The 17531-nt window shown below is 43.8% G+C and overlaps 1 protein-coding gene across 3 annotated transcripts in view; it reads left to right on the forward strand.

Annotated features, from left to right (window-relative positions):
- The window catches only part of RRAGD (Ras related GTP binding D), a 93792-nt gene that overhangs the window by 52132 nt on the left and 24129 nt on the right, over window positions 1-17531 (forward strand). For all 3 annotated transcript variants that reach the window (XM_077487258.1, XM_077487259.1, XM_077487260.1), the window contains exons 5-6: window positions 16437-16579; window positions 16840-16982. In XM_077487258.1, coding sequence (XP_077343384.1) covers window positions 16437-16579; window positions 16840-16982 — 286 coding nt within the window. The remainder of the gene's footprint in view (window positions 1-16436; window positions 16580-16839; window positions 16983-17531) is intronic.

Below are 17531 nucleotides of genomic sequence, written 5' to 3' on the forward strand. Positions count from 1 at the left end.
ATAGATACAGCAGTCTCTTCCTTAAATAAGAATTTAACTTGTGCAGTGGATAATGCACAGGGCTTGACGGATCCTGTTGACAAGAAACTAGAATCACTATAAAAGGTTTCCTTTTGTTTGGCCAGTTCAGCTATTCAACCAGCTGTCACAGCAATTGGAATCTGACAGTTCTTAAAGGACTGGGTTAGACGGCCTGATAGGCCTAACCAAGAGGGTGTTTCTGTGGGAAGCAGAACAGATATACCTCAAGCACTGTGTTTTGCTGTTGATGACTTGAAGGATTCAATACAGCAGGTTTGGCTCTCCTGTCTGTACACATGTACACACTTTTGTGGCTTAAGAACTGGTCAGCCGAGCTTCCTTGTAAGAAGTTATTGGACAGGTTCCCCTTTCATGGGGAACTATTGTTTGGTGATGATTTGGACAAACATATCCAAAATATTTCCGGTGGGAAGAGCTCTCTACTTCCTGTGAAGAGAAGGACCAAGCGTCCCTCAGCGACCGCTTCCACAGGTGTCTCAATGCCAAGGCAGTTCTGCTGCCAACAGGGAGCTAGAGCCAGGGGCAAGCTGCAGGGCCAGAAGAAACCCTGGGTCCAAAACTCTTCTAAACCCAGCACCAAACCCTACTTTTGAGGGGATGCCCCAACTCTATCGGGTGGGGGAAGGCTGCTGCACTTTGCAGACATTTTGGAGAACAGTGGTTCAGGACAAGTGGGTCACCTCGACAGTATCCCGTTACAAGCTGAAATTGCAGGGGTTGCCCCTTGCCCCTAGAGGTTTCTAAGATCCAGTGTTCCCTCGGATCCTCCAAAGAGAAATGTTATTGTTTCAGGCAATAGATCATTTAGTGCATCAGGGAGTGTTTATACAGCTTCCTGTATCCGAAAGGGGCATGGGGTTTTATTCAAACTCGTTCCTGATTCAAAAGCCAAATGGAGACACGAGGGGCCCATTTTTGAATCTAAGATCCCATCTATTGTTCCAGTCCTTTTAGATGGAGCCTGTCTGCTCAGTAGTAGCCTCGCTCCAGATAGGAGACTTTTGAACCTCCATCGATATCAAGGACACATATTTACACTTACCTATCTTTCCACGTCATCAGAGGTTCCTGCAATTTGCAGTAGAGGAACGTCATTTCCAGTTTGTGGCTCTGCCCTTCGGGCTTGTCACAGCGCCCTGGGTGTTCACAAAGATCCTAGCACCAGTACTCAGTCTTTTAAGGGCCTAGGGAATCTTGGTGCTTGGATACCTGGATGACCTCCTGCTCAGAGATCACTCAGTACAGGCTCTAGAACAGAGCATAGCCTGCACAGTGAGGTATTTACAAAGCTTGGGCTGGGTCATAAATACCGAAAAATCAGCCTTGAGACCAGCTCAATGTCTGAAGTATTTAGGTCTGATCCTAGATACGGTCCAGGCAAGGGTATTTTTGCCACCCGTAAGGATCTGTGCCCTGAAGGATCTGGTGTGCGTCAGATAAGGGGCACCAGACAACCCTCTATTTGGCTCTGTGTGAGTCTTCTAGGAAGGACGGTGTCCTCCTTCGAGGCAGTACCCTATGCCCAGTTCCATTCCAGGCCTATACAACAAGACATCTTGTCGGCTTGGAACAGGAAAGAGCAAGCCCTCGATTACCCCATGTTCTTATGTCCTCGGGTGCACTTAAGCCTAAGCTGGTGGTTGCAGGATCCAAACCTGCGACAGGGAAGATCCTTCCTCCCGGTGTCTTAGAGAGTACTGACCACAGACGCCAGTCTTTCAGGCTGGGGAGTGACCCTACAGGGGCTCACAGCTCAGGGGAGATGTTCAGGGACAGAGCAGAGCCTGTCCAACATCCTGGAGTTGCGGGCAGTACGTCTAGCCCTACAGTCCTGGACAATGGAGCTTCAGGACTGCCCTATCAGGGTTCAGTCCGACAATGCCACTGCAGTGGCCTATATAAACCACCATTATGTCTGGCAAAGGCTTATTACTGGTTATGTACAAATCCTGCCACCAGACCATCCGACACGATAAGATGCCCAGGCATTTTCCTGCAGCAATGTTGAGGCAATAGGTAGGTCTTCATGACCTTTTTCCATCCACCTATTGGCCTCTCTTTTCTCTGCTTGTGATAGCTCCCGAGTGTCCATGGGGAGACTTCCGTGTTGGTGGGCCACGTGCTCATGACGTCACCTCGTCGTGCTGCGGTAGTCACGTTAACGCATGAGACAATTGGTAGGTCTTCATGACCTTTTTCCATCCACCTATTGGCCTCTCTTTTCTCTGCTTGTGATAGCTTCCAGGTATCCATGGTGAGACATCCGTGTTGGTGGGCCACGTGCTCATGATGTCACTTTGTCGTGCTGCGGTAGTCACATTCACGCATGCCCGGCAGGGAGGCGCTGCACGCACACAGCTCAGGAGGCCAAATGTGTGATGTAATCCTAATATCTCTCAGACCACACACAGCTGCCACCCATTTGGTGGGAGGTGTGGCTGATGACACACTAGATTAAAGCAGTGAGGGGAATCGCATGTTCTTTCAGCAGTCTCACTGTGCGCTCCACCACAAGCTGATATACACTGTCTGATAGGTAAGCGTTTGTCTTTTGCATCCATGCCATGATATGCCCGGTGGAACAGTCTGTATATACCTATAATTTTTTTCTTTTGAACCCTACATATGGAATAGATGGTTTATCTATATTGGGCTTTAATGTTTTGTTTCAGGAGAGATCTTGTTTGGGATTGTATTCACTCCCAGGGTACTGCTTGGTATTTTATATGGCTGTATATTTATTTACCTGTAGAACACAACTATCAAAATCTTCAGGCTTTTTGCTCAATTTGTTTACAACACACATATATATTTTTACATCATTTATGCTTGGTATATACTATTCCCGGTTTTGTTAAGTCATATGTGCTGCATGCACATATGTAGATCTTGATATGTGGGTGTGGTGATACTTATACGGAGCCTCTAAATATCTCAGCCATACACCATTATATTGAGTATATCATACCAACAATTTATATGTTTGGAGGAACAATCTTTTGACCCATACACATAGTGTTATATATACATACATCTTTTTTATATTCTTTGTCTTTCTAGCTTGCTCCTTGTATAGCAGCTATCACAGTGGTTCTGTCCTGGCAACGGATGTATATGTGCAGACTCCTTTCTATTACTTTTACAGGCAAGTTGTTGCTGTGTCAATCTACATACATACTCATTGTATACCTTCTATATTCAAGTAGGACCTAATATCTTATTCACTTCTTTAGGATCTCATCCTGTTGGCCTCAGTGGGCTCTGGTTTTCCTCTTATGGATGTGAGCACTTGGCGATGCTCCTTTTACAAAAACTATGATCTCACCATTCACCACATAACTTGTGACTTTCGTGAGCATGGGCTGGATGGGCAGGAGCTCGTCTTGAGACTTTATCTTTCTTTTAATAGAAAGTGGAATATTTAAATATACACACTGAATATGGCTGTAAGTCTGGAACTTTATTATTGTTTATATCTCTTACCTATTATTGTGTTGTCTCTGACTTATGTGCTTATATTATAGACACTTGATATCCCCATTACCCCTGATGAAGGAGCTGTAATGTAACTCTGAAACGCATTGGGTAGAGATTTTCTTTTGATACCATCTTCATATCCATCAATTTGTGTATCTCTGTCACTACTATATTATACATTCCATGCAAATGTTTTTACTGTTATGTGTTTAAATAAAGTACATATATTTTTAACTATTTCTACTACAATGTGTTTAGTGCCTTTAAAGTCCCGAGGGGATTCTCTTGTTCTATATAAACCACCAGGGCGGTGCCAGGAGTCATTCAGCTCAGAAAGAGGTGAACCATATACTAGGCTGGGCAGAGGGACATGTGCTGGTTCTATCGGTGGTTCATATCCTGGGGGTAGAGAACTGGAAGACAGATTATCTCAGCTGCCAGCAGATCTGCCAGGGGAATGGCCCCTACACCCGAGGGTGTTCCAGGAAATTTACCGGTGTTAGGGATGGCCAGATGTCGATCTATTGGCATCCAGGTTATACAACAAGCTACATCAGTTTGCGTCCCGAACAAGGGATCCCCGAGCAATAGGAGCAGATGCTCTAGTAATTCTATGGAGCCAGTACTCCCCGGTTTATGCTTTCCCCCCGATCCCTCTCTGTCCACATTTGTTGCACAGGATTTGCAGAGAGGGAGTTTCAGTAATTTTGGTGGCACCAGCCTGCCCCAGAAGGCTCTGGTTCCCAGAGATCATGAGATTGGCAATAGACAGGCCATGGATGCTTCTGCGCTGGCCCATTCTACTGTCTCAATGTCCTATATTCCACCCCAATTTACAGTCTCTAAATTTGACGGCATGGCTATTGAAGCCAGAGTGCTGAAGGATCTGGACCAGTGCTGTCTACCCTAGTGAATGCTAGGAAAGCTGTCACTAGGAAGATCTATTATAAGGTCTGGAAGACTTATATTGCTTGGTGTGAAGCCAGAAAATGGCATTCTCGGAAATACGTGATTTAGAGAATCCTCTTTTCTACAGTCGACTGTGGAAATCAGATTGGCTTTTAGTACAATCAGAGGTCAGATTTTCAGCCCTGTCAGTATTCTTCCAAAGGCCTTTAGCCTCCCATCCGCTGGTCCGAACCTTTATGCAGGGGGCAACTTGTTTTTCTTCCCCCCATTAGGTCCCCTATGTGTCCTTGGAACTGAAATTTGGTGCTGTCTGTGTTACAGAAACAGCCATTTGAGCCTATCAAGGAAATTCCATTAGTCTTGCTGTAACGCAAGCTAGCCTTCCTGATGGCCATCACCTCGGCTAGAAGGGTGTCTGAACTGGTGGCCCTTTCATGCAAGGAACCATACCTAATTCTTCACCACGACAAGGTGGTGTTACGTCCTATTCCATCCTTCTTGCCAAAGGTGGTGTCGGCCTTTCATTTAAATTAGGACATTGTTTTACCTTCTTTTTTCTCCCAGCCTCGTTCGTCGGAAGAGAGAGAACTGCATTCCTTGGATGTCGTCCAGGCAGTCAGAGTTTATTTGTCAAGATATGCAGAGATCCAAGGATCAGACACATTTTTTGTTTTACCAGAAGGACACAAGAACTGGCAGGCAGCTTCCAAAGCTTCCATTGCCAATTGGGTCCACCAGTTGATCATTCAGGCCTATGGTCTGAAATGTAAGGCTCCTCCCTTTAGGGTAAGAGCTCATTCTATCAGGGGTGTAGGAACCTTCCGGACTTTTTGCCATCAGGTATCTGTGGCTCACATTTGTAAGGCTGCTACCTTGTCTTCAGTGCATAGGTTCACAAGATTTTATCAGGTAGATGTTAGAGCACCCGAAGATTTGGATTTCGGCTGTAGTGTACTACAGGCTGCTGTTTAAAGTACAATGGGTATTTTTATTTGCCAGGGTGTCCCCCTCCCCTCAAGGCTATTGCTCTGGGACGTCCCAGTAGGTAATGAATATTAGTCTAACTCTGTGTCCCCTGATGTATGATAAAGAAAATAGGATTTTTTCGCCATACCTGTAAAATTCTTTCCTTTGAATACATCATGGGACACAGAAGTCCCTCCCCTCTTTTGAGGATTCAGTGCTTCTTATAAAACGGTCGTTTTTCCTGTATGGGAGGGCTTATATATGGGCGGACTTCCTGTCTAAGACTTTGTCTACCAGTGTCTACTCACCTAGAGATGGTGTATAACCCAGTAGGTAATATAGGTTTTACAGGTAAGTATGACAAAAAAATTCTATTGTTTACCTACAAGGTAAAAAACCCTGAGCCTTTACAACCACTTTAACTTTATTTAGATGGTTAAACGTAGGTAAATCCTTTCTTTGTTGCAAAGGATATGGTCACTGAGTGTTTCTAATATCAGTCTGCAACGTTTCTGCCAAGATTTCTTTGTGCATCAACTTCTTTTAAAATTTGCAGAACTCACAGTGTGCAAACTGCTGTGTCACCACCTCCTGACTATGCAATTGTGTGCTTTAGCATGTTTGTCACATGTTATGACGCACACAAAAATGTGCATCTTCTTGCTGCATTTGGGGTGCCATTAACAATTAATGGCACTGCAAGCACAACATGCCTTTTTATACAGAACGCTCAGATGTGTATGGAGTCCAAAGCCATACATAAGTAGAATTATGTTAAAAAAAAATGTTTTTTTGATTGGCTTTAACCATTAGGAAATTGAATGAACAATCTCCATGTTTTCTGTCACTTTAAATAGTTAATTTTGACTAAGCTGGTCCAAACAAACTGCTGTATTTCCTTCACTAAGTGCTGCACTGGCTCTATGCACTGTATGTACTGCATGTAGCTAATAGAGTCAACCTGAGGGGCGCTTAGCCATTCACAGGTAGCTTTGTATGCTATGAATGAATACAAAGTTTCCTCTGACCGTGTCAGAGAACGTGACAACATCAAGCCTACCTCTCCACCTCAGCCTATCAGAGGAAGCTTTGTATTCAATGACAGAATACAAAGCTGCCTATGAATGGCTGAGCACCGTATAGACCAACTCTTATATTGTTCCCAGTGTGAGGCAGGAGGTCTCTGTCTCCCAGCCGGAACCCAGCACTGTGTATTGTATGCAGCTGAAGCTACATGCAGAACATATAGTGTTTGGAGCCAATGCAGCACTTTGTGAAGAAAATATTTGTTTTTACCAGGTTGGTCCAATGAGCTATTTTTAAACTGAAGCATGAATTTAATTCAGTTATATCAATGATTGCTTTTAAGTGGAGTGATGAGGACAGTCACAGAAGAGGGATGGAATTTTTTTCCAGAGAGAACTAAATTCTTACTCTGAATATGGTTTTAGTTTGTGAAAGAGCATGCTTATTGCACATGTGCATCCTGAAATCAAATGAAGAATTTAAAATATCACCATAAAAATCACATTTTTTAGGGTTTTTAATCCTCTGACAAATGATTTTTCTAAATTTCCCTTTGAATATTTGAAGGTCCTAATGGCATTCTACTGGTCTATGGCCAGCTTAAAGTTGTTGAAAACCTTTACATGTACCCAGTGAAGTGACTGGCCCCAGATGACTTACAGAGACTTAAAACATCCTCCTACATAAGTTGTACCTATTTACCTGCATCCCTCTTACCTCCTACGGTCTTCCAAAACACACCTTTTATACAGGTGTGGTGATATGACCTCACACACACTGCAGAGCTAAAGCACAGAGCTCTGTGAAATGTGATAGCTGATTGGAGGGAGGTGATCCCTCCCCCCCTCCTCACTGGCTCAGAGATACATAGAGCTGAGGGTATGGGTCATCTGCTATGTGATGGGGGAGGGTGGGCTGTCTCACAGAAAGCTGAAATGTCTGCTTAATATATTAGGAATGAGTCATTCAGAGAGAGAGGCGAGATCAGAGAGGAACCAGACTTGGTACTTTGGATTCAGGCTAGTACACATGATAGAGAGATGTGCTTTGTTCATTGTTTATGTCTGAGGTTTACAACCACTTTCAGTCATCCAAAAGAAAACAGCAGAGAGCTGGGCAGTGGAGACTTGTAGTGCATGGAGAAAAGCACTCACAGTGTGGTTACCCACCTGGGGTTTCTGCAGGAAAAAGATTGCCAGTCCTTACAACAGTATTGTTAATAGCCGTAATAAATGCTGTTTATATAGGTAAAGCCATCCCTTCCATATATGCTGTTCAACTATTATCTATTCATGGGCAGCATTACACAGAAGAAATTAAGTAAACCTGTTAAATTGGTTGTAAACCCTTACAAACCACTTTGACCTACAGGTAAGCCTAGATTAAGGCTTACCTGTAGGTCCAAGAAATATCTCCTAAACCTACATGGTTTTGGAGATATTTACTAAAAGACAGTCACAGCTGTCTACGGCGGCGCACTATCGCCGTTAGCGCCGTTAGTGACGTCATCGCTGCTCCGGCACTGTGAGTGGCCGGAGCAGTGATAACCGAAGAAGATGGACGCTCCGGACTATAGAGGACAGCGGTGACATCGCTGGCTCCTGTGTCAGGTAAGTGACACATAATGGGCTACTATGCAATGCATAGTAGCCCATTATGCTTTACCATTGCAGGGAGACAAAGAGGAAGTAAACCAATCAGGGTTAACATCCTCTTTAAAGAGGAGGTCTGCCCACCCCTGCAAAAATGAAAAGCCAACAGCTTAAATTACTGGCTCTGCTGACTTTCAATAATAGGACACTTACCTGTCCTGGAGTCCAGCTGTCGGGTGCTTCCGCTGCCATTGCCGGTAAGGGAAACCGGTTGTGAAGCATTACGGCTTCACGTCGGGTCCCCACTGCGCATGCGCGAGGCACTGCTATGCTCTCCTACTGGCCCAGCGGCGGGGGAAGGATAAGGGAGCCAAACTGCTGACGTAATGCACCGCGGCCCGGTCTCCCGAAAGTGGGGATAGGGTACCTGTCAAAGACAGGTATCCGCTCCCCCTGAAAGGTGTGAAATGTGGCACCGGATGGGGGGGGGGAGACAAATCAGTGGAAGTTCCACTTTTGGGTGGAACTCCTCTTTAATAGCAAATAAATTGTACATAGTGATCAATATACTTCGCTGGCATTCCAGACCTGAAATAGCTGGAGGGTTATGCTTAACAAAAGCATCATATTTTCTTACTGCAGGTTGCTATGGAGACTCTTCTTCTACACAGTAACTGACAGCTTTGCAGGCATAGTTTGCAGAAATCTGTTCAGTGGGCATATTTTAAAAATGCAGACAAGTGTAAGTACAGACAGCCTGCTCATATTGGTGTGCCCTTAGAAGACATACAAATTCATGGCAGGAGCAGGGAGTAAATGCCAACAAACACAAATGAGGGTTTTAGGTTGAAAGTGAAAAAAAGAGACATGATGCAGTCTGTGTCACTAGAATGTACACAGCAGCAGTTTTTTTCTAAATTGCCCCTAACATAGTTTTATTACCTGGTGGTGGTGCCAGTAGATCTGTTATGCTTACACTTGCTTTAAGGTCGATGTCACACGGGCAACTCTGCAGCTAGTAACACATCACCAGTAACTGAGACAAGTAGGAGAGTCTTATGCCCCGTACACACGAGCGGACTTAAGTCCGACAGACTTCCAAAGGAGTTCCGTCGGAGTTCTGCTGGAATTCCGCCGGAGTTCTGACAGACTTTTCGGCCGATTGGACTTGGCCACACACAATCACACTAAACTCCGACGGATTCGAACGTGATGACGTACGACCCGACTCGAATAAGGAAGTTCATAGCCAGTAGCCAATAGCTGCCCTAGCGTCGGTTTTAGTCCGTCGGAGTAGCACACACACGAGCAGAGTTTTCGAAGGGGACCGGGTCCGGCGGAGTTCCTTCAGGAAAATTTGAAGCATGTTCCATATTCTAAAGTCCGTCAGACTTTGGTGAATCAAAAGTCCGTTGCAGCCCACACACGATCGGATAGTCTGACGGACTCGGTCCTTCGGACTTTGGATGTTGAAAAGTCCGCTCGTGTGTACGCGGCATTACACATACTGTACCTCTGTGGAATTGCTCTCACACTTGCACTGAATGCCATCAAATCTAACTAACTAGCCATAGGCCTAACTAGTGGGAGGCGATGCCATAGACTGTCAGGCAGTTTCTTAGTGATTTGTCACCAGCGTTCAGCCTAACAGGGTGTTATCATGTTCATTCTGCAGTGAAATTGCACAGCAGCATTGCCACGCTGTGAATAGAGTATTCTTATGCCGTGTACACACGACTGGTTTTCCCGTCGGAATAAACTCTGAAGGTTTTTCCGACGTAGTTCCAACAGAATTCCACTGGAACTGTCTTGCGTACACACCAAAGTCAGATCGTCAAGAAGGCGGTGACGTACAGCACGTACGATGGGACTAGAAAAAGGACGTTTAATAGCCAGTAGCCAATAGCTTCCGTCTGGCACTTGCTTCAGAGCATGCGTCGTTTTTTGGTCCATCAAGACAGCATACAGACGAGTGGTTTTCCCGATAGGAATTGGTTCCGTCGGAAATATTTAGAACATGTTCTATTTCTAGGTCCGTCAAAATTATCGACGTAAAAATTCTGATGGGGCATACACACAATCGGAATATACGATGAAAAGCTCCCGTCAGACTTTTTCTGACGGACATTCCGCTTGTGTGTATGCGGCATTAGATGGTCATGAAGCTTTAAAAGAACTTTTTTAAAGTGAGACTAAATGATATCCCTATTCTCTCTAAATAATCCATATACATCCACTACTTAAAGGAGAAGCAGGATAGCAAAAAAATAAAATCTACACTCACTTTTTATTTTACTGTGTTTTTCTGTCTCTTCAACCTCTCTTTTCTCCCCTTAATTCCTTTTTTTGGAACGTTAGTTTTGGCTAGTGCATTGCTCTGTGCAGACTATCGATCTCACAGTCCATAGTAAATCTTGGGAGCAAGGAAGGGAGGCTATGTTCCTACACCCAAGGGGGGATATTTACGAAAGGCAAATTCACTTTGCACTGCAAGTGCACTTGGAAGTACAGTCGCTCTAAATCTCAGGCCGCGTACACACGCGGGGACTGTTCGCTCAACTTTGTCCGCTGAACAGTGTTTCGGCGGACAGTCCGCTCGTGTGTGGGCTTTCAGCGGACAGTTTCAGCGGACAGTCTGCTGAACAAAGTTTTTCGGAAATTCCGAAAAACTGTCCGCTGAAACTTTGTTTCAGCGAACAGTCCCCTCGTGTGTAGGCTTGTTCGTCAAACTAAGTTCCGCGCATGCTCAGAAAGGATTTACACGCCGAAGTTTGCATTGCAGTGTATAGGACGTCGTTTTCTAGTCCCGTCGTACGTGCCGTTCACGTCATCGCGCACGGTTTCAGCGGACTGTTCGTTCGTCGTGTGTGGCCATTTTGAGCGGACTGTCCGCTGAAACTGTTTGACGGACAAAGTTGAGCGAACAGACCCCGCGTGTGTACGCGGCCTAAGAGGTAGATCTGAAATGAGTGGAAGCTCTGCTGATTTTAACATCCAATCATGTGGAAGCTAAAATGCTGTTTTTTATTTTCCTTGCACGTTCCCCTCGGATCTACAGCAACTTTACTTCCAAGAGCACTTTCAGTGCAAAGTGGATTTCCTTTAGTAAATAACCCCCAAGGTGTCCATGAAGAATGAATGTAGCTAACCTCTAATAGGAAGTCAGGGCACAGCAGCAAATAAAAGGAATCTGATGATTTGGAGGAGGCTGAGAACAACAGAAGGTCATTTTTGAGTTAAAAATACACATTTGTATAGGTATTTTAAAACCAGAGTATAGTGTAACTTTAAAGCGGAGTTCCACCCAAAAGTGAAACTTCCGCTTATATTCCCCCCCCCCCCCCCGGTGTCACATTTAGAACCTTTCAGGGGGGAGGGGGTTGGGTCAATTCTTTGACCGGCCCCCCTCCTCCTTCCCTCGCCACCGGGCCATGCATGCACAGTAGGGAACCAGCAGTGAAGCCGGTTCCTTTACCAGGAATGGCAGCGGGAGCACCCAGTAGATCAGTGGTGGCCCATCCATAGAGGGCGCGCAGGCACTGCCTCTCCTATCCATGCGTCCGGCCACCTGATCTACATATCAGTGGCGCTAGACCATGGATTCCAATGCGGGGTGGGTGTTTTTTTTTAAGCACCTGATTAGAGCCAGAGGCTCTAATAGGCTTCAAAAAGGGATGCTGACTTGTCATTTTTCACCCAGGCTGGACCTCCTCTTTAAGTTACAGTCAAAGCAATTAAAACTTAATAACAGCTAACACTTTCTATGCTGTTTTCTTTTTTCTTTAATAAAAGCAGATCATTGTAAGCACCCCAGCAGCATGTTATGATTTGTTTTAACTCTAATTTCAAAAACCCCAAAAAAGGTATGCGTCTCTTTAAATTGTTTACACCAAGTGCTAAAGTATTATGATTATTTAATTCATATACAGTACATACACCGTATATCCACTTGCCGACCGCCGCACGACGATGTACGTCGACAGAATGGCACGGGCAGGCATATGGGCGGACCTGTACGTCCCTGCCTTCCCGCGGGTGGGGGGCCCGATCGGGCCCCCCCCCCCCCCGGTGCCAGCGGCGGTCGGTTTTCGTTCAGAAGCGATCCGGGATGAGGGGGCGGCCATTCATTCATGGCCACCCCCTCTCGATCGCTCCTGACGAATGGAAGTGAGGCGTGACATCACTTCCTCTCCTGTAATGTAAACACAGGAGAGGAAGTGATGTAATCTCTCCTCCGTGTCGGTATTTTTCGTTCCGGCACCGCGGAGAGAGGATCGGTGAGTTGCACCAACACGACACTTCAAAGTAGAACATGCCAGGCACACTCACACCCCCCCTTCACCCCCCGATCACCCCCCCAATCACCCCTGCCCCCCCAGTCACAGTGACACCAATAGCATTTTTTTTTTTTTTTTGCATTGGTGTCATTTGTAACTGTAATAACTGTTAGGGCAGTTAGGGTTAGCCCCCTTTAGCTCTAGGGTACCCCCCTAACCCCCCCAATAAAGGTTTAACCCCGTGATCACCCCCCGTCGCCAGTGTCACTAAGGCTGGGTTCACATTGCAGCGGTTTATGAGAACGGATGTGATTCGCACCGCACTGCAGTGCAAATCACATCCGATCTCTGTGCGATTGGAGTTCAGCCATACAGATAGTATGGCTGAATTCGCGCCGCACCCGCCGCAAATTCGCACGGGACCCTTTTTTTGGTCCGCAGCAGAATCGGATCGCATGGGTGTTCACACCATGCGATCCGAGTTTGCAGATCGCACTGCGATATGCGAACTGATCTGGGGGTGTCATTAACATTTCACTGACACTCCCAGCAGTTCGCATAGGGCAGTGTGAACTGCCGCCGGGAGGCATGCGATGCGGGAACCCGCCGCGGATTTGTGGCGTTCCCGCATCGCTATGGTGTGAACCCAGCCTAATAAGCGATCGTTTTTCTGATCGCTGTATTAGTGTGACAGGTGACGCTAGTTAGGCAGGTAGGTATTTAGGTTTGCCGCAGCTTTTTATAGCGCCAGGGACCCCCATATACTACCGCATAAAGCCCCCTGATTGCCCCCTAGTTAACCCTTTCACCAGTGATCACCATATAACTGTTACAGGTGACGCTGGTTGGTTAGTTATTTTTTTATAGTTTCAGGGCACCCGCCATTTATTACCTAGTCTCACTAGTGTACCCCTAAATTTAGGGGTGTCTACTTTCCAAAATGGGGTCATTTGGGGGGGGTTTGTGCCATCTTGGCATTTTATGGCCTTCAAAACTGTAACGCCCTTAGAAAGCCTGAAGGCGGTGCTTGGTTTTCGGGGCCCCGTACGCGGCTAGGCTCCCAAAAAGTCCCACATATGTGGTATCCCCGTACTCAGGAGAAGCAGCAGAATTTATTTTGGGGTGTCATTTCACATATGCCCATGGCATGCGTGAGCAATATATCATTTAGTGACAACTTTGTGAAAAAAAAAAAAAAAAAAGTTTGTAATTTTCCCGCAACTTGTGGCAAAATATAAAATATTTCATGGACTCAACATGCCTCTCAGCAAATAGCTTCGGGTGTCTACTTTCTAAAATGGGGTCATTTGTGGGGGTTTTGTGCCATCTTGGCATTTTATGGCCTTCAAAACTGTAATAGATAGTGAGGAGTGAAGTCAAATATTTACGCCCTTAGAAAACCTGAAGGCGGTTCTTGGCTTTCGGGGCCCCGTACGCGGCTAGGCTCCCAAAAAATCCCACACATGTGGTATCCCCGTACTCAGGAGAAGCAGCAGAATTTATTTTGGGGTGTCATTTCACATATGCCCATGGCATGTGTGAGCAATATATCATTTAGTGACAACTTTGTGAAAAAAAAAAAAAAAATTAAAGTTTGTAATTTTCCCGCAACTTGTGGCAAAATATAAAATATTCCATGGACTCAACATGCCTCTCAGCAAATAGCTTGGGGTGTCTACTTTCTAAAATGGGGTCATTTGTGGGGGTTTTGTGCCATCTTGGCATTTTATGGCCTTCAAAACTGTAATAGGTAGTGAGAAGTGAAATCAAAAATTTACGCCCTTAGAAAGCCTGAAGGCGGTGCTTGGTTTTCGGGGCCCCGTACGCGGCTAGGCTCCCAAAAAGTCCCACATATGTGGTATCCCCGCACTCAGGAGAAGCAGCAGAATTTATTTTGGGGTGTCATTTCACATATGCCCATAGCATGTGTGAACAATATATAATTTAGTGACAACTTTGTGAAAAAAAAAAAAAAGTTTGTAATTTTCCCGCAACTTGTGGCAAAATATAAAATATTCCATGGACTCAACATGCCTCTCAGCAAATAGCTTGGGGTGTCTACATTCTAAAATGGGGTCATTTGTGGGGGTTTTGTGCCATCTTGGCATTTTATGGCCTTCAAAACTGTAATAGGTAGTGAGAAGTGAAATCAAAAATTTACGCCCTTAGAAAGCCTGAAGGCGGTGCTTGGATTTCGGGGCCCCGTACACGGCTAGGCTCCCAAAAAGTCCCACATATGTGGTATCCCCGTACTCAGGAGAAGCAGCAGAATTTATTTTGGGGTGTCATTTCACATATGCCCATAGCATGTGTGAGCAATATATCATTTAGTGACAACTTTGTGTAAAAAATTGTAAAAAGACCTCTGGTCATTGACCAGCAAAATGGTCCGGTCTGAAAGTGGATATATATGCCAACAATATCAAAAATTCATGCATAATAAAATTTCATCAAACATAAAGTATTTTAATGTGTACTGATTCAAAAATCATATATATATAAAATGTAATATTTATAGCACTTTAGTACTTGGTATGAAAATCTAAAGAGACAGCACACTTTTTGTTTTTTGCATGCACATATCTTGTATTCAAATAGGGGTTGCTGCGGTTTCATTGATGGTTGGGAAACTAAGTGCGGGTTAATTTCTAGTTTTTCTGTAGTTTTAACTTTAATCGACACTTGTGCTGGGCAGCTTGGCTTCTTATTGATAGTGGAAAAATAATGGACCTATTGGCCCAATCAAGAGGTAATCAAGCAAATGTTATGGGAAGATTCAGAAAAATAAAAAGCAATATTTTATTGCTATTTGATGGACTGCAGTTCCACTTCATAAACTTCGCAATCTAGAAAATGTGTGTGGGGTGTGTGCTAGTACAAGAATAACAGTTCCTCCACAGGGATCAATGAATGAATCATTCATAAATACAATCAAATTCTCAAAGAATCAAATATGAAACCGAGAACTGGGCTTGGGGCTGTAACGTGCCTTCTTATAGATATGATGAATGTTATTGAGGCTTCGATTTCCTATAGAATGGAAAATACAGATGTACAGTGAATATGAGCAACTTTTACCCAATCCAGTGGGCCAAAAATGTGCATTATAACTATACGTAAAGGCCTGATGGCCAAATTTGCTATGAATTGCATTATAAATATGCTCCTATAATAAAATTAGATTACTGAACTAAAAAGGTCATTTATAATTCATATCTACACAAAACATTAACTTTGAAGTACGGTAATAATATATCACTATTGGACTGGACTGTTTAAATACTTAAAGAGGAGCTCCAGTCTGTAAAAAAAATAAATAAATAAATATATATATCTATATATATATAAGAGTAATACAATTTGCTTTTTAAATAAAAAAAACTAACTTTTTCAATTGTCTTGTTGAGTGAACCAAGCTCATATGCAGGTGATAGCCCATATTTTCAGATGCATCCCCTATGAAGGTGAATGAAGCAGAATATGTACAGTACATAAGTAATGTTGTAGCTTTCCTCTGAACATTTGATAAACACAGTGTCAGAGGATTACTTTCTTGAGAAAAAGCAGCTGCTGCATTTACAAAGCAAGTCCTGACTTCAATTTTGCCTTCATGTGTGAGAGGTGGGGCAACAGCGGGGCAGAAAGAGAGTACTTACTGCACATGCTCTGTGTACTTTGATGAACCTCTGAAAAGTTTGATCAGTTATGATTTAGCCAAAAAAAAAAAAAAAAACTATGATGTACATTTGTGCAGAGCAGTGCGGGAATCTCCTGGAAGCTCTACCTGATGAGATGATGAGACCAAAGCCAGCCTGAGGCAGTTAGTTTAAAAACTCTGCCTTGCATACTAAGATAAAACATGGGATCTGATGGCATGGGCAGTCAAGGATGCCAAGGCAACAGCAGGAATATACAGTATATATAAGGCAGCAGTAGCCTTTGAAGCACCCTTGGTGGCAGAAGATTTTGGGAATTCTGAACTGCCAAAAATAATCCATAATAGTCTGAATTTAACAATTTGTGAAATTGAGAATTAATTCTAACTACCAGCCATGCCAACCAATTAACAAGAAATGTTATAGCTGAATAATGCATCCTATATCAGTATTGATTCCAATTCTAACCTCCATGTCATTCTTCATTGCAGAATTCAGGGATAGAGAAAGCATTCCTTTTTGATGTAGTCAGTAAAATCTACATAGCAACAGACAGCAGTCCAGTGGACATGCAGACATACGAGCTGTGCTGCGACATGATTGATGTTGTCATTGATATTTCTTCCATCTATGGGTATGGCACTGAAATGTAGATTTCACTTGTAATGTAAATTTCAACTTTACAGTACAGAATATTTTGATGAATTAAAAATGACAAATGTATGAGAATGTTTGTAAAGAATTGGAAATTGTAGACAAGGAAATGTAAAAAAAAAATGAATGTGGGTGAAATACGTCCTTTTTATGTAACATTTACATGTAAGCTACAGTACAATATGTCATATAGGTTTGGGATTTCTTTAATGGTCCTTTTTTTTTTTTTTTTTACAACAGGTTGAAGGGAGCAGGTACCCCTTATGACAAAGAGTCTCTGGCAATCATAAAGTTAAACAACACAACAGTTTTGTATCTAAAGGAAGTTACAAAATTTCTAGCACTTGTGTGTTTTGTCAGAGAAGAAAGTTTTGAAAGGAAAGGTAATAAAATGTTTTTTAAATAATTTTTTTCCATTTGTTTTTTAAATGACATTCTCACAAGTCAGATCCCAAGTCGTGGCAGTGTGAAGCGAGCCTGAGCGCTTATTTCACTCAGGTATACAGGTATAGGCAATTCAGGTAATGATTAACAAAAAAAGAGGCTAAATAAAAGAAAACTTGGACAGTAGGCTACATGCTGCTGAGACTTGTTGGTAGTCGTCTCACGTGTAGCATGATGGAATCAATGTGATTCTAATGAGATGGTTGTTAAATAGTAGTTCATTTCCCAACAGCAAATAGATTTAATCGCCAGTGTAGCCCCAGGCTAACCTACACAACTGATTTTAATCTATTGCCACTGAAATAATAACCACTTGCTAGAAGTCACCTGAGAGGCTGCTTTTGTAGACTTTCTTATAAAAAAGGGGTAGTTGCATGGATGTATGTGGCTTGATAACGTAAAGTGGTTGTAAACCCCCCCCCAAAAAAAACCAGACAAGACAAAGGCATAAAGAGTTAGTATGCTATGCATCACCTGTCACCTGTCAC

Source organism: Lithobates pipiens, unplaced genomic scaffold, assembly GCF_037356315.1.
Source record: "Lithobates pipiens isolate NorthernLeopardFrog02 unplaced genomic scaffold, aLitPip1_a1.2 Scaffold_18, whole genome shotgun sequence".
Lineage (NCBI taxonomy): Eukaryota > Metazoa > Chordata > Amphibia > Anura > Ranidae > Lithobates > Lithobates pipiens.